The sequence below is a fragment of the Chelmon rostratus genome, chromosome 16, assembly GCF_017976325.1.
Source record: "Chelmon rostratus isolate fCheRos1 chromosome 16, fCheRos1.pri, whole genome shotgun sequence".
Classification (NCBI taxonomy): Eukaryota; Metazoa; Chordata; class Actinopteri; order Chaetodontiformes; family Chaetodontidae; genus Chelmon; species Chelmon rostratus.
The window spans coordinates 4,450,157-4,473,974 of NC_055673.1; the positions used below are offsets into that span (position 1 = coordinate 4,450,157).

The following is a 23,818-nucleotide window of genomic DNA, read 5'->3' on the forward strand; positions in this document are numbered from 1 at the left end:
GATGACATTGTAGAGAAAATGTTCACCTTTGACTTAGAGTTGCTACAATAAGTCAATTAATTGATCAACTATTTTGATAATTCATTAATTATTATTTTTCAAGCAAAAATGCTGAATATCACTTAATCCAAGTTTCTAATTTGTGGGATTTTCTGCTTCTTCCTCCTGTGATCGTGAACGAAACATCTTTTGGGTTATTGATCGAACAAAACATCTGAAATGTCACCTCAATTTTTTCACTATTTTCTACACCAAATGGTTCCTTGATTGATAATGACAATAACCGTTAGCTGCAGCCCTGTAATGTAATTCAAGTGGACATCACACAGAATCAGATGAGGAGCGGTCACATTAAATACATTGTTCAATTTATTGAAAAGGTTAAAAAAAAAAAAAGAGAAAAAAAACACCAAAGCAAATTAGTTGCCTGCTAGTGAATACATGAATGACCAAAAAGAAGAGGGATTAAATCATTTTGGCAGTTACTAAACACACCTCTTGAATTCTCAGTCCTTTGGGGCTACTTACAATTTTTTCCATCAATGAACAACAAACAGCGTAAATGAGATTATGTTAGTTAAAGAAATGTTAGCATTTGGTTTTCGTCTCAGTTTAACTGACGACAAAGATGATGTTATTGCCAAGATTGTGTTGGGAGACATTCCCAGAGAGGGCGACGTGAAAATGAGCAGAAGTCGAGGGTACGGAGGGAAATAAACATGCTATGAGACTTGTGGTGTAACGTGAGGTACTGTTGTGAGGTGTGACTGAGTGTGGACACCTGTGGAGCAGCAGCACAGAGGAGGCACAGCTGTAGAGTCATCATCAATATCCAAAAAAAAAAAGTTTCAGGAAGTAATGTCCTGCATTTTACTGCATTTACAATTCTGAAGTTACACAGATTTTAGTCATGGAAACCATTTGCTCACGTGAGAATAAAAGGACTGCAGTTACACAGTTTTAACCCAACAGCAGTGCCCCGCCCATTGTGGATGAGTGATGCAACCTATAGCGGGGGCCCGTGCCATCTGTTCCTCTGGACGACACAGTGTTTAACAAGTACAGCCGGCTGTGAGCTTCCCCGTACATTCAAAAAAAACTTTTTACTTTCCATCTCCCAGTCATTAGTCAGAAGGTAATTTTATTCAGTGTTAGCAGGCAATCTTTCCGGTCCCCTCCCCATTTGGAATAGCAAGGTAGTAGTATGTAATAAATATAAAATGGGGTGCTGGTGTACTTCTGCCCCTTCGTTACTGTTTTCTCTTACAAACACACATGTACGTACACAGCACATACACACATCCACCACCTCCCTCCATCCCAACCCGTTGTCCATGAATACTGACGGGTCCCAGTGTTCGTCATCAACATCCTTCAGGCGCCTTGATTCAACGTTTAGTCCGTGGTCATTGTGTATCTGTAAGCAACAGTTTGTTCGGGTTTTTTTTAGTATTATGGTTTTAGTTGGAAAATATTAACAGTGAACAAGCGAGTTAGCAAAAACCCTCAGTGAGGTTTTCTTTTTAAAATGTTTCTTCACTAAATAATCAGAAAAGTTGGAGGTTTCGGTTAAATTTAAAAGCTGTTTCTGGTATTTTTTTTGCACCAATTCTACATGGATGCCAAATTTAAAGGGGTTTCACGAAACAGCAGCCTAAGAGAAACACTTGAATCACAGAGAGTCGGTCTTACCCGGGTTCATGTCCAGTCCGGTCCGCAGGTCTTTATGCCTGAACGTCCACCAGCTCAGAAGGCATGGGGGACTTCGGGTGTTTGCTCTCAAAATGCTGCTTGAAGGTCTTGGGGTCAGGCATCTGTGTCTGCAATAAAAAATAAAAAAAAGAATCGTGGTTTTAAATGATGTGATCTTGTGGTAACAAATTAGCCCCATTAGAACTAGTCTGATAATCTTGCTTCTGCTTTCCTTTGTCATAAATGATGGCAGACTTTGAACTTCTGACACAGTTGTTTGTTTTTGACAGTCATCAAATTTAGGAAACCTTTTTATTAGACAGCCTTCTTATTTCAAAGTGTGCCATGTGCTGGAGTCGCCTCCCTGCGGCGTCCGTCAGTGTCACGTACAGTAAGTACACTTCCGTTAAAGCGGCCTCGGTGGGAATTCAAGGATTCAAGGAGGACAAACAGAATATCTTTGGGTTTTGACACCACCACCTTGGGTACTGCAAAACTATATATTTTTTTTATATCCTCTGACATTTTATAATTTATAGTTAATCAAGGAAATACTCTGATAATGAAGTTAATTGCAGCCCACAGCTTCTACTTCACAAATTGTCAACTGGTGTTTTCTAATTACTTATTTTTCATCTTAGTAGATATCGAACTACTCGATAGTGATGTTCAGGTCAGGGTTTAATACCTGCACCCACCTGACCAGTAACAAGAAAATTCCACTTAACCCATCCATCAGCGACCCAAACCCGACAAGCAAGCCGCCGACTTTATGCTTTATCGTAGCACAACTGTCAGGAGTGAGCGGCGTGGCACTCTCCAAGGTGCTGATCCTGCTGCTGGGGGCAGCTAGGGCGCTGTCCAAAGGGCTCTTTTTATCCCCCGCCCACAGTAGTAGGATGATCTGGGCTACATAAACAGATAAATTGTTCCAGTGTTCTGAATTACAGCAAATCAAAAGTCATTATCGCTGTCTCTCTCTCTCACTGACACACACTCACAAACACAGACTTCTTAACAGTGAATTTTACGGAAATAGGAGCCTACATGTGTAGCTCTATACCAGCGTCTATAACCACGACCTAATGGCCCGTGGCCATAAACAGGTTATCTGTGGCCACCAGGTCTAATTAGGTCTCTCTTGAGAATGGGATTAAATAAAGGTTTAATTTAAAGAAATCTCCATACTGTGAGCGTTCACCAATCCAACTTCACAAACATTACAATTTATTTACACCTTTTAGTTCAACATTCTACAGCGAACAGGACTCATCGCTAATAGCTACCGGTATGTGGGGGATAGTCTTCTCAAACTGATGACAAGATTCTCACAGAAGAATCAGAAACACAAAAGATGGACAATGAAAATCGCAGACACGACTGACTCTGTTCTCTGCATTGGGGCTGAGCAGCTATGCTCGTTACTGTGAGTGTAATAAACCCTGCATGAGCAAAAAGCTAACACGTCATCAATACACCTGTTTAACAAGCATATACATGCAGAAAAGTAGATATATTTCACTCTGCAGTCCCTCATCCGCTGCCATGTTTTACACAAGCACAGCACACTAGCTGGGCTAAGAGCAAACGGTTCCAAACAAGCTAAAACAAAAGCTGTCAGTATGTATTATTCATTGTACTGATATTACGGATTTGCTTCCAGTGAGATATTATTGAGTTTATACAGGGACATTACTTTTGGAATTATTAGAATGATATACTTTCCTGCTGTCAGTGTCTTAATTTATTGAAGTGTTACACAGTTAAAGAAGGCTGTGTTAAGATGTGCTTTCTCACTTTTTGACCTGCCCACCTGACCCTGTGGTATTTTCTAGAAAGCTTTACCCAAACCTGCCTAACCTGCAGGTCACGCATCGCTAACACTCAACAAAATTTCTTTCACGTCTCAACATACTTTTGATGTTTTTCAACAGTGGCACATGTGGCGAACAGTGATGTACTATTTGATAAAAAATGCAAGACAATCATACTAAACACATACACCTGATAGCTGTCACATCATTGAAGCTGTGGAGAATACACTCAGTATTGTGCATTTTTCTAGCTAGGAAGTCAGCTGGACCTCAAATAAATTCCCCTGTGGAAAAACTTGCTACCTCCAACTAAACCTGATTAGTATTCAGCTGCAGGTAACCTCTCGCAGCACAGTGTTACACTCACCCGACAGACAGGGCAGGTGTGGACCAGTGCGGCCTTCGCTGCAGTCTTCTGGTCAGCACCCTGACCTTTCTTCTTCTCGGCTGCCTTCTTAGCGTTCTTTTGCTGGGACTGAATCTTCTGCTGCCCACGAGCCATGGCCCTCAACTTTCGCCTGCAGGAATAATAAAACATTTATGGCCCAAATCATAAACTGCAACCTTTGTTTGCTCACACAATGAGATATAAAAACGGGTTGTGTCTAAATGCAGGTGAAAATAAACAGCGAAAACATTCAGCATGTGATAAGCTGCTTGACCTGACACATTTGTAAATATGATTAAATAAATGGCGATAATTTTAGTGTGATTACTGGCACTTTTTTGCAATGTTAAAGCAATCTCATTTATGTCAAATACTCAACTTTCAAGGATACAATCTATGGCCAAAACCATGTAGTGACAGCTGTCCCCTGTACTTTCAGTCAGAGGCTTTTCATGAAGTCCCTTCTTTCCAATTAAGGGAAATCATCAACATGACAATGTCTCAGTGAGCAAAGCCAGGTGCATAAAGAAATGGTTTTCCCAGTTGTGGTCAAGAAAACTTAAAAGATCCCATCCACACGCGTATTCAGGCAAACATAAAAAATATCTTATGTGTGTCTGACATGGCTTTTGCAGAAAGAAAAAGTCTTATCATCACATCAAAATCCTTAAAATGGCACCTCCTCTTTCTCCCTCATTAAAGATTCCAGAATAAATCAATATGTAAATATTTTTCATTTCAAATTTTAACTGCTGGACACAAGATGCCTCCTACTTCACTGTAAAGTGTCTACATCACATCTGTGCGCTGGATATTGGACCAGGATTGGCTTTAAAACTTAACACAAGCCAATTTACATGAAGAAAGGTAACAAACACAATTAAACAGCAGTTTGCCAGTTCCACCAAAAACTGAGTATTATAACCTTCATTGAGCAGACTTCCGCGCAGGACTATTAACCTGTAGTCGTTTTAGTCAGGTGTACCTAATAAACTGGCAACTCGGTGTATCTCCTCGCTCCGTTTGCAGCGTATTGAATTATTACAAACAGTTCTTAGCTGGTACATATTTGACAATACATGGGTTAATCATTCGTGTATCAATGCAATTTATATCAGTACGTAGTGTAGGAGACCTTTGCCCTCTTATAGTTAATAGTTATATCACACCATTACAGGCTTTATTTAATAAAATCACGTGTTTTTGTCTGACAAGGACATTACGTCAAACAATAACGTCACGGGAGTTAAAAAAAGACAAACGAACTAAGCTAAAATTAGCTTTAATGTTATCATTAAACTGAGAGACGTCATCTTAATCACAAACACAACTTACCTGCCTACATATTGAAAGGATTATCTCTCGACTCCAGAACAACAGCGACCTGACCTACAGTTAACGTTTTCCATGTTGACCATCCCGTTAAAACACAGCTAACATCGGCGTTTCCCTTTTAGTCTGGTCTGGCAATAGCTTCTTTGATGTAGATTAACTCTAACGTATTAACTGGTTGCTTCACGATAACCCACCACCACAAGTCTGACGTCGTTTTGAAATAAAGCTGTCTTAAAACAACCAGTTAAGTTGTCGGTGTCGTCCAAACAGGCCTTACATCAACCGGCGCCGCCTTGCTAACATTGCTAGCTAAGCTAGCTAGGGAAGCTAAGATTGCATGTGACCGAGTTACTACGCAATACAATGCTGTTGTAGTATAAAGAACTCAGTTTAGAACTTAAATCACTGTTAGACAACAACAAAATAAACTGTAGCTGTTAAAGAGTAATACAGCTCCCATTTTTCAGGCAGATTTACCTTCGAGATTTGACTCTCTCTTCGCTCTGTCGTCGGTGTCTTTTTATGAACGCCAAAGGAAACGTCGAAGAAGCATTTTAAGCGTCGCTTCAAGTTAAAACCTGCCGAGAAATGAACAGCGCCCCAGCTGGCCTGGTACAGAACTGCAAACTGTAAAGATTGAGATTGAAAAAGTCATCTTGTGCCATATTTAACTTTTTGTTTTTTGAACATGAGGTCATATTTTACTTTGAGCAGTAACAGAAATTTAACTGACTAAATAAACAACTAAACTTTTGCATGCCACTGTGGTTTAATACAAATCAATAAGAACCAACTTCAAAAGAGAAACAGTGCACACAATGTTAACAGTTTCATCACTTTATTACAGTAAATGAGTCCATATCATACACACACAGAACAGAGACAGACAGGTTTGTGTTTCTTTCTCTCTCTTTCTCTGTTGATCTCTCCATAACTCCAACACATCAGTGTACCAGGACAGAATGACACTAAGTTAACAGCATTGGAGTAAAACAAATAAATAAAAGTGACACATGAACTTATAGAGATACAGGAGTCTCCCTCAGTAATAATAAGGGAAGCAATATTAACACACAACAGAGGTTTCAGAGAATTTAAAAGCACAAACAAAAGTACAACTTCTGAGATTCAGTTCACTCGAAACTGTCGATTTCTGCATGTGACCAGACCACAAACACACACAGCTAATCAGTGGCTCTGTCTGCAGTCACAACACAAATGTCTGTTTCTGACATCTTGTGATCATTAGCAGCAATTCTGAATGCCATACAGCACATAATACAAAATGCCCGTGTTGAGTTCTAGCTGGATATCATGGGATTTCTAGTCCAGCTAAACAAAAAAAAATCAGACAAAAGTCAGACGTCAGTTTCTGTGAAAATGCCGGCAACTTGTAGCCAACTCATTTTTTCTAAATACTGCACAGTAATAATATATTGCAATCTGTCACAACACACAAAGTTCTGTTTCAAAACCAGGACAATCGAGTGTGGAAGAAAAAGACACAAAAAGCCTTCAGTTCCAGTCTCACCTGCGCCACCAACGGGCAAGAAAAATAACAGGAACAACACTGAAAGGGGGACTGCAACGATATTACACATGAAGTCTGCAGGTTTGAGGGTGCGCGACTACACGTGTTGAAGAAAAGTCATACGAAGTCTTTGTGGCTTCAGAGGGAGCTGCATGAAATCTGATAAAACTGCCTCAACACCATATGAGGCTGAAGACTACAGGAGGTGATGTTACCAGTCCTTTGCAGACCACTTCCCATCTCTGCTTGAGGCTTTTTCTTATTGATAGCTGCTGCTTTGGGGTGTTTTTGTCTGTTTTGTCTTTAAATTTATTATCTGAAATCTGCAAAATGTAAGACTTTTGTCCGCTGGAACATATCTTCAGCATCTGAGTTCACATTGCTCTTAGAGTGATTGTGTGTCCTCTGTCTTCTGGTTACTGCAGGGTGATTGCTTAATTGTACAATAAAATGGTTGGAGGTTACTGAGGCTAAAAGAAGACAAAACTGGAAACGCATGTTGAATATGGGTTAGGGTTAGGGTTAAACCCTGAAATTGGCACAGGGAGACATGTAGAGCTCCCCCTTGTGGAGAATCTGCAGCCTGTAAAATGTGAGTTTAAGTCTGTCACTTCCATTCAGGTGTCTTACTTAAAAAAAGTTAAATTTGATCATAGTGAAGTATTGCATATAAATTAGAACAAACATCTGCGTTTCAAACATTATGCATTTATTATACTGTATAGTTCAACAGTAGATATAGATGCGCAGGTCGGAAAGAGCACTGTCTTGTATTCTTGGCCAGATTGAGACGTCGCTATGACATGGCTCAAAGAAGCAAACATGACATGCCTCCTTCAGATTTTAGAGAGGTCACATCATTTTTAGGGGACTATATTTCTGACTCAAAGTGAACAGAAAGAGCATTTTGGAACAGAACCCTGGAAATCATCATTCAACAGTCAGGCGGTCACACAGAGGACCTAACAGGGAGGACAGCTGAGTAACGATGTTCTTAACAGCTACTTTACAATTTTCACCGGACTACGAGACAGAGAAGGAGAGAGAAAGATCATCAACAAACATCAGGAGTAGGCAGATTTTTTTTTTCCTTTGCAGTATTTACAGTTTGAATTGTGAAAAAAGAAACTTATTTACAAAAAATGCACAAACTAAGACTGCTTCATCGGCATGATGAGGGAAATCAGATATAAACAACTCTGTAATAAAAAGTAAAAAGAGGAAAATAAAAATCAGTGATATTTACATGTGCGACAAGAAAAGGAGAGAGAGGGGAAAAATGGCTTCTGAGGTTGGGGAAGAGGAAAAATCAGCCATGTTCGATTCCTACCACCGGGTGCAGCTTTTTCCACACCTTTTCATAGCCACAGAAAGTCTGACAGCTCTGAGTGGGACACACCCCGCAGAGTTAATCAAACATGCCGGTTGGGCTCTTTACAGCAAAGAAAGCAGAATGTGGCCGGCAGTAACCCGCAGGACTGGGAGCTCAGCAGTCTGAAACCAAAAGAAGCAGCTGGGAGGAAAATCTTGGTGGGAAACAGAATGAAAAAGGCTCTCCACTCTCCTCATGTGAAATCAACGTGAATGTGCCGAGCGTGGTGGAAATCAGGGCTCATCTGAGCTCGTCACTTATACAACCCCGATCCTAAAAAAAAAAGGTTAGGACGCTGTGTAAAATGGAAAACCAGAATTCAGCTATTTGCAAACAAACTGTGTTTACTGTTTTACAAAGTGTTCATGAGCTCATGTATTAATCTCCTTTATCCAATCATGTGTTCACAAAGTGTTGAACCTCGCTCCATCCTCGCTGTGAACCACTGAGCCTTTCCAGGATGATTCATACCCAATCATGATACTATCACCTGTGACCAATCAACCTGTTTACCTGTGGAATGATCCAAACAGGTGTTTTTGGAGCGTTCCACAACTTTGCCAGTCTTTTCTTGCTCCTGTCCCAACTGGTTTGAAACGTGTTGCTGCAGCAGATTCAGATTAAGCAGATATTAAATCTATTGTCTTTGTACTGTTTTCAGTTGAGAGTATGTCAAAAAGGATCAGCAAGTTATCACATTCTGTTTTATTTATGTTTTACACAGCGTCCCAACTTTGTTAGAATCGGGGGTATTAAAAAAAAAAAGGTTAAAAACAAAGATGGCTGCAGTTACATGGTACAATAGTATCAAATATACTATACTACAAACTTTCAAGTGGTCTGCACTGCTTACTAAAAATTGTATTGTTGACTGTTCTAATCCCTAAAACACTGGCTGTAGAGACGGCAGGTTGGTGATCAAACACACAAACACACACACATTTGTGCACATTCTCTGACCCCTGACCCTAAACCTTGACCTCATCCTAACTGTAAAACAGGCCTCTGTTTTCTAAATCTTATGGGGTAACATTAAAAATAGCCCCCACAAAGACAAAAGTACAAGAACGTACTACAGGAACTCCCCTGCTTGAAGTTCAAGTTAAACTGTTCACATTTTGCCTTATTCTCCGCTTCAGTGTATGTGTGATGTCTATTGAATTGAAGCAAAACGTCCATTTATCCTCCGAGTTATTTTGGTCTCTGATCTATCACATTTTATATCAACGTTACTTTGCTCATGAAGCTGAAACACAACTTGAAAGCCCTCTCCAGCTGTGACTGACATCCAACTCTCATCCAAAAACAAACAAATCTACATGAAGCAACCCCCCCATCAAGTTAAATGAAGCATTAATCCCCGTCCCAGCATTCTTAAGTTTCTGTAACTTTCTTAACACGATGTGCAACACTGACTGCTCGTGTTTTCTACGTGTGGAAGCATTTTTCTACACTAACATCAGGACAGATGTGATCTGTGAGCTGAAGGGGAATTCCATCAAAAGTGACTTAAAAAAAAAAAGAAAAGATGGTATTTATGTTTAATCTGCCAATATTGTCCAGGGGATCTTACAGGTTTTAGAGAGTCACATTTATAATATTCTGGGCTAAAATAAGAAGCTGGCAAAAGCAGCTTATTGTATTCTCTATGAACATGTGTCAACAGGCAGAACACGAAAAAAGACAACAGGAAATTGTAAAGAGGAGTGATCCAGCAGCTACACTTACCCTGTTTAAATAGTTTTCAGAGCTTGAAAATGAAAAAATTATCTTAAAACAATTTCAGACTTTTTAAAAGCACCCAGAGTTACCCAACTTCTGACTTCTTATCATAAAGAGTGGCATCTCTTCTCCTCCCACACCGTGACTGCATCATATCAATAGCTCAATTTGTTTTTTTTCTGCTTCGAAAGCTCAAAATGAGAAACAATTTAAAAATGTTTGTTTTTTTTTTGTTTAATTAAAAGAATGAGCTGTCTGCAGTGGAGCCCGTCTTTAAGGCTTCACAGTAAACTGCTGCTGACACCTTCCAGCACAGAAGCTCGAGTGAAACTGGTGAAGGCCGTCGGTTACAGGTGCGTAAAGGGGCTGTAAATTCAGTTATTTTCTTGAGCTGAAAAGAAATTCGGGAAACAATTTCTTTAAGAAGCACTGATGCTGTGAAAGCATTAATATCCGTGCTCAATTCAGTGTTATTTATAGAGCGCCAAATCACAACAAAGTCTTCCCTGCTATAAAGATGTAAGACAGCAGTATCCAGATCACTGCTGCTTTCTTCAATCAAGTGAACACGACTAGTTGGTCGAACAGAGAACAAGCAGCGCCCCCTGCAGTCTCCAGTAATGTACTTATAGTTGCACTATTATGGTCTAATTTGCTTGATTTCAAAAGGCTCATTTTCTAGCTGAGTATCTCATCTGCGTTTGCTGAGCGCCACATTCACACTCTATTCACAACTAACATTTACGGGTCCAAGTGAATTTATGAGGTGATGAAGGAGAGCAGGAGTCCAGGAACATTTGTCTGGATGTTTGACGTAATCATCTTTCCAACAAATTAACACCCCTGCCCTCCTTGGACCAAAAAAAAGGGGGGGAAAAAGGCGTGGTGGGGAGGAATCACTAATAAAAGGAGCCTAAATCTGTGATTGATCTTACCCATATCTATATAAAAGTGTGAACAGGCAGGAGAACTCTTTTTTTAAGAGGAACATTTCACTCTTTTACCAGACAAAACTCTAGAACAGGAAACGAATGGATGGAAACGAGACGTGGTGGGTATTTATTGTCCAGTCTGTATAAAGGCAGCCACTGAACATGATTCAGGTAAGGGGCAAACCAATACACCTCCAGCCTTCATACTGATGAGTTTTTCTTCTTTACCTCCTACTTAAGCAGTTCAATTAACAAGACTTGGGTTCTTATTTCCAACCTCGATCCCAACAAAGTTGGGACGCTGTGCAAAACGACAATAAAGACTGAATTCAATCATTTACAAACTGTGTTTACTGGGAACAGTTTCACTAAGAGTTCCTGAGCCCATGTAGGAATCTCCTTTATACAGTCGCATGTTCACAAAGTGGTGAACCTCGCTCCATCCTCACTGTGAACCACTGAGCCTTTCAATCATGATGCTATCACCTGTTTCCAATCAACCTGTTTACCTGTGGAATGATCCAAACAGGTGTTTTTGGAGCGTCCCACAACTTTCCCAGTCTTTAGTTGCTCCTGTCACAACTTGTTTGAAACGTGTTGCTGCGTCAAATTCAGAATAAGCAGATATTTACAATTGAGTGTATGTCAAATAGGATTAGCAAATGATTACATTCTGTTTTATTTGTGCTTTACATAGCGTCCCAACTTTTTTGGAATCAGGCTGAATTGGCAAAATAATGTGGCTGGAGGATTTAGGAATTTATCAGTCCCTGCACCCACTCTTCCGTCCTGAGTAGAATAAAGTTTCCTTTACCCTGATGACATATTTGGGGCCAGCTCTGGTCTTGGTGAGGCAGTGTACAGGACACCCCTTATTAACAGGGATGCAAAAACACTGAAGAATATAAAAAAATAATCTGAAGTGGAAAATAACAAAACTCTAGAGATATAATTTGTGATCACATGATGCTTTCAATTAGTCAAATAAATAAACACAAAAATAAAGAAGAAAAAGGAAGAAATGTTGATTAAAAAAGGGTAATATTACAGAGGACCAGCCCCCACTATTGAACCTTCACATACCACCCGAGCAGCAGCGAAACTGTGTGTGTGTGTTTGTGTGTGAGTGTGTGTGCGGGCGCGTGTAACAATCTCCTGCTGTAGTTTTAAACCTGGCAGCTAAAGAACTATTGTTTGTTTGTTCAATGCATTTACTGGACAAAAACAGATCATCTAAGAGGAGAGCAAGCAGCATGGAGGAAAGCAGTAGAGTAAGTGTGTGTGTGGGTGTGTGTCTGCTGACTTAGCCTACTTTCAGGGACACATTTTAGAGTAAAGACCAGTTAACAGGGGACGGCTTGACCGACTGGGGACAAAAGCTGAGTCCCCAAATAGGAAAAAGCTGATTTTGGGTCAGTGGTTAGGGTTAGGGTAAGTTGCCAGGAAATGCAAGTCTATATAATGTCCCCAAAAGTGACCTAAGTAAATGACTGTGTGTGTGTGTCTGAGGTAAGGGTGAGGCTGGCAGGCAGGCAGGCAGGCAGGTGAGAGGCTGCTTCAGATGCTGTTAAGAGATCCTGGTACTGAACTGTGTTGAGATGAGTCTGAACCGGGACCATCTGAAGGACAGGAGAGCAAACAAAGGACAGTGAGTGTAAATAACAGTCCAGTCCAGCAAAGTATTATACATGAGACCCTATGAGCCTTAATATAGCCTTGAGATAATACTGATTTATGGAAATGTTTCACTTCCATGAGAGTACATATCTTTATCGGACAATGTGAGTAAGACAAATATTAATTTCCTGTCCCACACTGCCATCTTGTGTCAAAAAACACCCATTACTGTGGTTTCAACAACATTCTCAGGAAACAAGACTAACACACTAAAGTCTTAAAATAAAATAATTCTATACTGGTATTTCATATCAAATGATTTATTGTAGATATTATTTGCTCTGTAAAAATGGATGTATAAGACTATCATGCTACTTATTATGTGAAGTTCACAGAACAGTGTTTCACATGGCAGAAAAAATGGAAATTTATTTTTCATTTTGCATTTTCCAACCCAGAATAATCACCCAGGACAAAAATCATGAAATTAACATTACAATAAAATTCTAATAACAGTAACGTAAGAGTTTCCTACCGTGGGCGGAAGCAGCTGTATGAGAGCGAGCATGAGGAGGAATGAGGGTTGAGTTCAGCTGGGGTTGGATTGACAGCTCTGCAGAAAATAAAAGGGGGAGTTTTCTTTTAACGATGAGTCATATAACAGGAGAACAGTGTCACACAACAATAGGATAGTGTACGCTGTGTTGCACCTCCTCTGAGGCCACAGCGTTGCTCCAAAACCAAGAAACACCAGCTGATTGTATTTTGCTGAACAGATGGTGATGAATCCGTTGAGCATAACTTCGGTACAACTTGCCAATTAATATAAAAATCACTTACTCGGTCAAACACAACAGATCAACGTGGTGCTGAACTTTAAGTCTACCCCTGAAGCTAACTATGCTTGACTCGGCACGTACCTGTAGGGCTGAAGTTGAAGAGCATGGGCAGTTCTCGGCCGCTGGGCAGTCGTGTGTTGGGCTGGCGCAGCTCGTCGAAGAAGGCATGTGAACAGGCCTCTAGCGGGGAGAACCGAGAGGCCGGCGTGTACTCCAGCAGCCGGGAGCAGAGAGTAATGGCTTCTGGAGGGGTGCGAGGTTTAAACACCTGAGGAACAAGAAGAGTTTTGTTTCAAGGTCACATATCTGCCAAAAACGAAATCCACAAAAGACAATTTCAAGCATCAAAGCAAAGCCCCCTGTAGCCTGTTTATCTGTTACCTCCTGTAGATTAACATGGCAGTCTGCTGTTCAATTTACATTGAGTACTTTATTTTAGCAAACGTGTGATAAATGTAGAGAGAAAACACAAAGAACCTGGAACCGTCAGTAAAAACCCCTCAGAGACGTGTTCTGCATTAAAAAAAGCAGCAATCCGCTTAGTAGTAAATGTTGAAGGGCCACTTCTCTTGGTTTTACGTCGTTTCTGTGCTTCCTAAGGACTCGGGGTTAACCGACATTCAGAAGGAGGACACTAAAGCACTTCAACTTGCAGATTTAAATAGACTGTGTGGGCAACGGCATGTCCACAGGTATTCTCTTTTGTTCTGGCTGGTATAACAGCACTTTTTAGAACAAATACTTTAGTAGATTGATGCTTTGGGTATGTATACAGAAATCACAAACAAATCCTGATAAACAGTGCTTTTGTAACAACTTTCACACATTTTGCAAATTTGCAGACATATGACTTAAATCTACATGACAGGACAGGCCAGGCCAGGCCAGGCGAACTCCCTGACCACCCTGCTGGTGGTGTTTGTCCTCAGGTATTTCCTTACCTTGGTCCACGGATGAGCTTTAATCTGAGGGAACTTAAATTCTGTGTAGTTTGGGTTCATCTCACGAATTTGTTCCCTTGTTGGGGTTCCCAGCACCTGAAAATAGATGGAGGAGGAGTATGAGTAGTGTTCTACAGGTGTGTAACGACTGGGATTATTCTAGCAGTCTTTAACGACACATCTCTAAAAATATAATGTGTGAGCACACCTACAAGCACAAACCAAGCTACTATACTGACACACAAACCTCTCCTGCTGTGACAATCTCCACAGAAAACAGAAGCACAAGTAGCCCTATATATGCACACACATTTCAGCAGCACAGAGATACCTGAAAAAACACACTCACCTTGATAATCTCTACTAGTTGGTCCACCCCACTGTCACCGGGGAATATGGGTTGTCCGAGCAGCAGCTCGGCCAGTACGCAGCCTGCTGACCAGATGTCAATGTTTGCCGTGTAGTCTGTGGCACCAAAAATGAGCTCGGGGGCGCGATAATACCGTGAGCATATATACGACACGTTGGGTTCACCGCGGACCAGCTGCTTGGCGCTGGGGAAACACAAGAGATCGAATTAAACGACAACAGATTTCAGCAAAGAATGACTGATCAACTACTGTGGAGGAAATGGTTATCAAGAGATGTTTATTCCTCTCACAACAAACTACAGATACTTTTAAAATTCCAGTGTGAAAGTGTTGACTATGACATTTATTCAATATTAAGAGGCAGGTCAAAGTCTGCCATATTGAATACAGTCCTGTGATACCACTGGGCTGTTTGAAATGGTCAGTTCACACCTTTGCACATTATCTGCATTGTGACATGAACCGAATATCCCCTTGCAGAACAGATAAAGATCATCTTAATTCCCTTCATTCTGCTCATAGAAGCTTGATTCTGCTTCATCTCTGTGTGGGAGAAATCCATCTGTTCATGCAGCTCACCTGCCAAAGTCACACAGCTTGAGGATGGCAGTTTCTGGGTCGACAAGCAGGTTCTGGGGCTTGATGTCTCTGTGACACACGCCCTGGGAATGGATATAAGCCAGACTGCGAAACAACTGGTACATGTACACCTGAGGAGGTCACAACAAAAGGACAACACAAGAAAAGTTCTCAACAATGTTAAAAGACAACAACATATGAATGAATTAAGGATAATGTTGTGCTTTATAAAAACTGGCGCTGCCTTCTAAAGAAATGTTTAGAAAAACTCGCTTTCAAAGACTTGCAAACTAGGCATTTATAATTAGAAACACAACACAGCAATGTATTGACAGGAACATTACCTTCACATATATGATAGGAATGATGCTCTTGGCCTTGTTAAAATGCCTGGCAACCCTGTACACCGTCTCAGGGACAAAATCCAGCACCAGGTTGAGATACACTTCATCTTTCTGTACAGCACAGGGCAGAGAGAGAACATTGTGCTTGAAATATGATTTAATAGAAGTTTACAAGCCCTGCTTATTGTTATAGGTAGTTAGTAATTTTACAGCGTGAAGAAGCAATGCTGATGCATAAAGTGCCTGCTGATTTACAAGTCCAAAAAAATGTATTTTAGTTAAACACACACAGAATCTTGCTTCCAGTAATTTACTTCTGCAACATTAAACTCAGAATTGTTTCTATATTTGTCAGTCCAAGAAATGGATTGCTTCCCTTTTTTAAGGTTGGGGTAATTCTCTTTACGCTGCATCTGAGTAATCTTATCCTTTATGTGCATAGACCATTTCCCCCTTTTACTGTAATCACCTGAAACTATGGTTTTGTGAGATAAGAGTATGTGTGAATATATTGACTTAGCAAAAGTGTAACCGACCACAAACAAGTTTACTGCAAAAATAAATGAGAAAAGAAAAAAGTTGTACCTTCTCGCCACTGGAGTAGAAGAAGTAACGTAGTCTGACGATATTGCAGTGATCCAGCTTCCTCATGATCTGTAGTTCCCGATTCTGCAAAGACAAGTAAACACACCAAAACAAACCAAGCATGAGTAGAACTTTAAAAGATGGGGAATCCTTACATACACAGAACGAGCAGCATACATGTTCATATCAAAACCTAACTTAATGTTTAAAAAAATGATGAGAGGCACAGTCTGACTCTAGAACAGCTAAAAGGAAACTATTTTATAAGTTTAGATCACCGCGGATAATACTATAGCCCTACCTTGAACCTCTTATCCTGCAGAACCTTCTTAATGGCCACCATCTCTTGGCTGTCGATGAGGCGAGCTTGGTACACCACACCAAATGACCCATTGCCAATCACCTGCAAGGTTTCCACAAAAGAGGAAAGAGTCAGACACTGGACTGAAGACATCGATGATGGCTGATCAGGTGAAGTGCAAATACAGACATGATTTATAAGGATTACTGTAGTTTCTGGCTGCTGATATAAAAAATGTTAGTGTGTCTGTGTCCGTCCAGCTACAACTTAGACAACTTCAAATAACTTCTCCCACAACTTTCCAGTTTGTGTTCAGAAAGGTTTATGTTAAACCCCCCTTTATACCAGTGACTGCACCAAGAAACTGCCTGTTAATAGATAGATAAACATAACAGAACCAGAAAGACACAGCGATCAGCACTGATGAATACTCGGTCTGACCAACAGTTACTTTTGTATTACTTTGGTTAAACCTCAGAGACAAATGAATCAAATGCATCACAAAATCTTATCTGAAAATCTGTATATTACAGTTGAAGTAATTAAGCAACTAATTATATTCAACTGGATTACATACATGTTCAAGCATATTCCTAATCTAGCAATCATTTTCCAGACTTTGTATTAACCCTGTATAGAAAATACTCGCCACAAATTAATGGCAGACTGATAATTAAAAAATTCATGAATTGCAGGCCGAGTGTGTACAGAAATTAAATTAGACAAGCCATTAAAAATTATTGCACTGTGACGAAATATTGTCTGTCATCCTAAATGGTTATCACACACACTGATAGATGATTTACGATTGATCAGTTTTATCTTCAAGATTATTAAAAAATAGTATATTACAGCAAAAACATTTTACATGACACCTTTCTACTTTCAACTGCAGCAGACATTGGAGAAGTGACAATATTTCTGATAAGCCTTTATCTTAAGACTTTGAGATAAAAGCATTGATAAATGTATGTTTACACACTATTACAGAGGCATTAAGTAATCTTCGAGGTGATAAAAGGAAATCAACAGCAGGAGCTGCAAAGGTACCAACATGTCTGTGGCTCAATACGCCAGTTTCATCCATGTAATTTCATTAGCCAGGGACTGACACAATTATGTCACATTTTCAGATGAGACACAGGCAAGAAAGTAGGCTATAAAGAGAGCCTTGGAAGCCATAAATCTCAGCACCTGGCAAAATAATGAGGGAGCCACTGGCATTGATCAACAACCATAACGACTTCAGCCAGATATACTGCGGTCATTGCATTCAATGTGGTGATAAAAGTCTTAGCTAGGGTAGCAGATGAGATCATAGATTTGTACTCGCACAAATACGGACAGAGCTGCATATGAAGACACTGTTAGGTCTTGGTTCACTTCTTTGCTTACCTTGATGTCAGTGTAAGAGACTTCTTGTGGGCGGTCGGGTCCCTGACCTGGTGTGGCCACGACCGTCGTCACCTTCCCGCTGTCTCCTAGGAAACAAGCAGGAGCAGGGTCAGTGTGAGGTGAGGGAATATAACAGTATAGCGTGATGATTCAGTCACTTTAGCAGTGTAATAGGGGTAAGAATAGGGATATCAAAAGCCTATTTTTCAACCTCCTCTATTTGAATCTGAAGTAGAACCCTGTGGCTATGAGTCATAGCAGGTAATCTGTTAATTGCTTTATTGTTCTTTACTGTGATGTTATAAAACAAATTAAAATGGACTGTGATCCCTCTGGCTCCTTTCTACAAGAGGAGAGGATATGTAGCTGCTTTACAACGTAACTAAAACATATCACTGATAGTCAACCCAGGACACTTGCTGCAGCCAGCCTTAACATCTGGGCTGTCTCTCCGCTGGCCATTTGAATATTGAGGTTAATGACAGCCAAGTGAATGGATGTCAACTTTAAGAAGCCTCCAAAGACATAGAAAGAAATGGCAGAGTTCATATTCAAGACACTCTGACTAATTAAACTGGGAATGAACCCAAAAATAGGCCAACCACTTTGCCTGTCCTGATAAAATGCTTTAAGTGATAACAGCCTTCCATACTAGGATTTTTTTATGACGCAGGGGCATCGTGTTGTGCTGGTCGTTACAAGCAAGCACACATATCAGGATAACATCTTTAAGTGTGTAGCATTTCACTAATTTCCTTTCATCTCACACATGAAAACTTCAGCTCACTTGCTGAACTGACCAACCACACATTCTACGTAAAGGACCCAGGTTGTAATGATTTGGTTCATTATCTGTGATGTAAAAACATCAGATTTCCATGCAGTCAGAGAAAGTAAAAGTGTGTGTCCTGCTCATGGTTATGGTTATGAAATCCAAGCACACCGCCGAGCGCTTCTCCTGCTGAGTGGCTGACAGGTGAACAGCCACTCACACTGGGTGGCAGCAGAAGAGGAGGTTGCACCAGTGTCTCGTTCAAAAGTAGTTAAGACAGCACCAAGGCGTCGGAAAAACAAACAAAAACCAGTTGCGCAGCCCTGCATTTCCATCACCCTTCTCTACTTCCATCACAGTCAGTTTTGAGGTTGAGTTATTTTGACGTTTACAAAACAAAAGAGGAATTTGACTAACAAACTGCAAGTCGACTCTGGGTCTTTTAGGGAACAGCCCTACTGTGTTCACTGTACTGTACAGTACTATCGTCTCACAATACCCCGTGGAAAAGCACAAAGCTATTCTGTCTGCAAGCAGCCTTAGCACAAAACTGCATACGCTAATCAAAGGTGCTTCAACAGCTCACATAGGCTGATGACGACCTGTGACCACAATCATACCGATCAAAAACTTTGTACACCTCTATTTCAAATCCCCACCAACAATCTCATACTTTACCCTTATAAATTTCACAACCTTTCTAGCCTGAAAGCCACACTTGGGTCATTTTTAATCAGCTGAGGTTTGTTTCTGGTGGCTTCTGGGCTAACCTGGACGTCTGGGGGGGCTAAAGGTTTAAGGCGCAGATTGTGAAACAGAAACATCCCTGGTTTAAGTCCGACCTTGGACTTCTCTGCCACTGGACACTCTCTAATTTAAGAAAGCGTTAAAAAAAAAACGTAAACTGTAATACTGTGATAAATGTGAAAAACACTGTTTGACTCTCTAGCTGGAGGATTTGTTAAACATTACTCATCACAGGAACTTCTGAGGATCATGTAGCAGCCTCTGTTCACCCAGCCAAGCACTGTTTTTACTGGCCTTGGGGTCAACTCTAGTTTAATGTTGTTTCAGCCACTATTACTCATGTACGTTGAAATCTGTTCAACTAGTCTTAGCATATTTACACCACAATGAGAACGTGAAACATTCTCTCTCTTCAGTCACGTGAAATTGCCATTTCTGCTCGTTCAATACGTGAAAAATATCTGTTGCAGGTTTAGAAATCCACAAAATCGAAAAAGTAATATACTGACAAGAAAAGGATGGATTTTTTTGCTACTTAAATTTCATTCTTTAAACATTTTTAAAAAACGTAAAAACAGAAACAGTTGAAGTTAAGGCTACTTACTGACCATTACTGAAAGGAGTTGAAGCAGCAGTATAAATGGATGTGCTGAAAGAAGTTTCAGTTTATGTGTAAGCAGGGAGAGCAGGTGGAGTAATGAACAGAAGAAGCTGTGGGAAATAGAAGAGCTTAAAAGCTGTTTTTTGTTGCAGTTGTTCAAAGATGAGATACAAAAGGGTTCGAATTGTCAAAGTGCAAGAACCAAAAGTGTCAGAGAAAGAGGAGAGTAGAGTTTAAATTTCAGTTGAAATAAGCATGAAAATTCGCGTTAATCCAAGTTTTTCTGCGCAACCAGCCACCTTACAAATCAACTACTACAGATGTATTTCAGTAATTTCATTCTGACACAGTATGAAAAGAAGCTACTAAGTATGGCACTAATGTAATGGAGCAACCTTTTGCCATCTAGCTGTCATTGTGCTGTATCACTGTCACACTGACCATGTCCACATACTTAAAGCTTTGTTTAAGACAATGTACTTATAGATATGACCCTCGTACAGCCAGAACTACATGTCCTGGTATTCTTGAACTATGTCCATATCCACGCACAAACAGTAAATTGTCCTCAGCCACAAAAGTGTGGTGGTCATCCAACGGGCACGCTGGTGATATCTGTTACAGCTGAAACAGTGAGGCCTGCAAAGTGACCGGGTCACTGGGTTCTGTAACTCAATGGTGGGTTCATCCTCTAGATAGGAAATGAACAAACACACACACGCGCACACACACAGACACACAGCTCCAGGTTAAAAGTAGGCCAGCTGGTTAAAGGATACTTTTATGCCAACTGTCTGTGTTGCTCCTCGTCTTACATGTTTCTTGCTGATGTGTCAAGTCAGTGCAGCTGAAGCTATCAGGGCTCTTTTCCTGCTGCCATTCATTTTTTACAGTATGGAAAACAACATCCACAGGCTTGAAGCTTCCCTAAGGTCAATAATCCATCATAATAAAGACGATTTCTTGCTCGGTCAGTGTGTCCGTTTTATCATTGTGTCTGAGTTCAGTGTTTTCATATCAGCGGCGCACTGTGCTACACCCCGCTTCCTGTCATTCACCTGACATTCACAGAAGGAAACTCAAGTCTCCAGGAGGAAACAATTTTTCAAACCTTGTCACATCCACACATGTCTTTGCTGCCTTTAAACTCAAATAGCAATACAAAATATGGGAATTGATGAAAACTCTTCTAATTAATGCATTAGCCAGTAAATTTCCAGTGTTAATGTCCTGTCTTTACTCACACACATGCACAAGCACACAACAAAACACTATACTTACATAAACTCCACTTCTTAAAGCAAAGTAGCTTCAAGGGAATTAAGTGTATCTAATTAATATGCAGTTTAATGCAGCAAGATCTTCCTAAATCTAACCAGGCCATCTACTCTATAGGGAGAACCGCTGGTGTAAGTGTTAGGTTTCTATCAAATATCTATTGTTTAGAGTTATAGTGCTCATGTGACGGTCTACCACAAAAACAGAATCAACACAATGTCCACTTCTCAGTGAATCGTGGTTATGCCGTTCAGTAAACAGTGAGCTGGTTTACAGAAAATTGACACAAAGCAATTACGGAAACAAAAACAGTCTTGTGATAACATCACCCCTGTGTTCTTCATGTGATTTTGACCACAACTGTCTCTGTAATGTTTCTCAAAGACATAACGGAAAATCCACCCTAAAATAACAATATTTTCTCTATAATGTTTTAGAGCTCATTTGTATTTGTGAATTTGAGTATTTCTCTTTTGAGCTGCGTAGAGACAGACGATGGGGATGATGTCAACCGCAGGCAAATCCTGGAGCTGCTCCACAGACAGTGAATAATGGAACAAGTGCTTGGACACTGTCACAGCAGCAATGGTAATTATATTGGGATGTGGGGAAGTTTTCTGATATGTGGCAGTGAGCCCCTACTTTCAAACCCCCCCGGTAACAACATCTTGGTTGTAATATGTTAACAATATACAAAAGCTCTATGAATACGATAAGATTTCAGAGAAATAAAATAAGTGGGAAATTATCATCACATTGAAACTGTTGATTGTCACCTCTTTATTTTTCTTAACTGACAAGACATGCCTGGGCATGTAAGTTTCTACTTGGACATTTGCAACAAATACTGTGTATATACTGGGTCTGCCCATTGCTACCAACTACTTCCACAAGTAAGCATGTGGGTAACAAACTTATTAATCTATCAGCCACTCTGGCCCACAAGGTAGCTGATCATTCATTTTATCTTCATGTTTAGGTTCACACTGTGTAACCAAAAACAAAAAAGATACCTAGACTTGCAAAGCAAAAGCTTGATCCTCAGAATTCACTTTCAGACTAGAAGTATGAAGATACTAAATTTTGCAGCAAAAGACTGGACTTACAGTTTAATGGAAACCTTTAACATTTTGTCATCAAATATCTTCCACTGTTGTCCATAATGACATATTACTGGTTGGTATGGCAACGTAACATCCTTAATTCTCCATCCTCCAAGTTTAATTTTACCAGTAATTCAAAATGTCAAATCACATCAGTCTCTCTCCCAAATATCTGGCTAACTGGGTTAATCCTGCCTCTTGAAATAGCCTCCAGGGACTCCCAAACGTGACAAAATATCCATCAATCATCCAAAAGCATATCTTTACCAGCTGAAGGCAACACTTGGGCTTTAAGGGCCTCATGTTGTGCTGCTCTGCTGCTGAGGGACAGCAACAAAACAAGGATCCCACTGTTTGAACTGGAGATGACCTCCCATCCGAACTCTAATATCAAAGACACACACCACTGCCTGCTAATGGATGACAAGGTTTGGATTAACACGTGCGCGCGCGTGCGCGCACACACAAATACACACTCACACGCATCTCTGCTTACACCTGTCACGACGGTGATAAAGCGGCATACGATAACTCCAGGTCAGACAGAGGAAACCTACTCCTTGGCATCCCAGCAGACGGCCCCGCTCTTGTGCTGGATATGCACCGCTTGCATCCTCCAAGCGTCGGCCACCTGCTGCTAAGCCTTTGCCCCACAGGTGACCTTGGTGAAAAGGCAACTTTCCGTCCTGACCCTCCTCCAGGCGAGCCAGGCTGATAGCCAGCGAGGCACTCTCAACGACATCCAAAAAAAGAACCGTGAATGCAGCACTCAAGCTTAGGTATTTGAGTCTAGCTTGGCCACAAAGAACAAGAGAGCCCGTTTTACAGCTCACTCACAGTGACCACAGTGTAGTCAAACAGAACCTAATCTTTGAAGTTAACATTCGTAAATCTGATTACTGATGAATTTGGCTGACGTTACACAGGGTTCAAGTGATGACCAGCCAGCGGTTTAATTTACATCAGCAAGGCTAAAGGAAAACACATCCATCGGCCGGACGGGGAACTAGTAACATACAAAACAAGTGGCTAACGTTAGCAGGCAAGCTAGTTAGCACGCTAGCAAGTTGGTAACCACTACAGGGTACCATTAACGAGTTTCTTCTTGCTAGTGACACATAACACTGGCATGTATCTTTGAGGTGAAAGCACAGAATAAAATTTATCAGATAAATAGCTAATTAGAGCTTACTAGCAAGCTTGAGGTTCGAGCATCCCGACGAGCTGCTGCCGGAGGCCTGCGGGACCCCGGTCTTTCCTGTGCTGCTCCCCACGGCAGCGGCTGATCCGGTGGACGCAGCGGCGGTTCCTGGCACACCTGGCGGCTCAGCAAACGAGCTGGTCCTGGGCCGCCCGCTGCCGCTCATATCTCTGTGCAGGGGTCAGGGTTGTTTTTTCACTATTTACCGCCAAGCGACTATTAATTATGAATACCCGGCAGCGAATAATCGTGGAAAGACACACCAAGAAATACCGCTCCCGTTGCCGCCGGCTGTCTGGGCTGGTAGCTGTTGCTAGACACCTAGAAACAGACCGCTCGCAATGCCACCTGGGAGATG

At 40.9% G+C, this 23,818-nt stretch overlaps 2 protein-coding genes across 3 annotated transcripts; both read right to left on the reverse strand.

Annotated features, from left to right (window-relative positions):
• Positions 1-379: 379 nt before the first annotated feature.
• zgc:91910 (uncharacterized protein LOC445276 homolog) lies at positions 380-5,766 on the reverse strand. Its single transcript, XM_041954811.1, has 4 exons — positions 5,707-5,766; positions 3,874-4,024; positions 1,693-1,820; positions 380-1,417 (listed from the first exon to the last, which is right to left on the reverse strand). Exons 2-3 carry the CDS (start codon positions 4,006-4,008, stop codon positions 1,725-1,727), a joined length of 231 nt encoding a protein of 76 aa, XP_041810745.1. The 5' UTR covers positions 4,009-4,024; positions 5,707-5,766; the 3' UTR covers positions 380-1,417; positions 1,693-1,724.
• A 5,622-nt stretch (positions 5,767-11,388) lies between these two features.
• LOC121619091 (glycogen synthase kinase-3 beta-like) lies at positions 11,389-23,735 on the reverse strand. Of its 2 annotated transcripts, none has more exons than XM_041954685.1 (11): positions 23,452-23,735; positions 17,759-17,844; positions 16,364-16,465; positions 16,063-16,146; positions 15,478-15,588; positions 15,134-15,264; positions 14,533-14,737; positions 14,184-14,279; positions 13,324-13,510; positions 12,939-13,016; positions 11,389-12,405 (listed from the first exon to the last, which is right to left on the reverse strand). In XM_041954685.1, the coding sequence occupies exons 1-11, from the start codon at positions 23,624-23,626 to the stop codon at positions 12,344-12,346; spliced, it is 1,317 nt and encodes a 438-aa protein (XP_041810619.1). In that variant the 5' UTR covers positions 23,627-23,735; the 3' UTR covers positions 11,389-12,343. The 2 variants fall into 2 exon arrangements, with proteins under 2 accessions (XP_041810619.1, XP_041810620.1); XM_041954686.1 differs by lacking the exon at positions 23,452-23,735 and adding an exon at positions 22,817-22,942.
• Between the last annotated feature and the right edge of the window lie 83 nt (positions 23,736-23,818).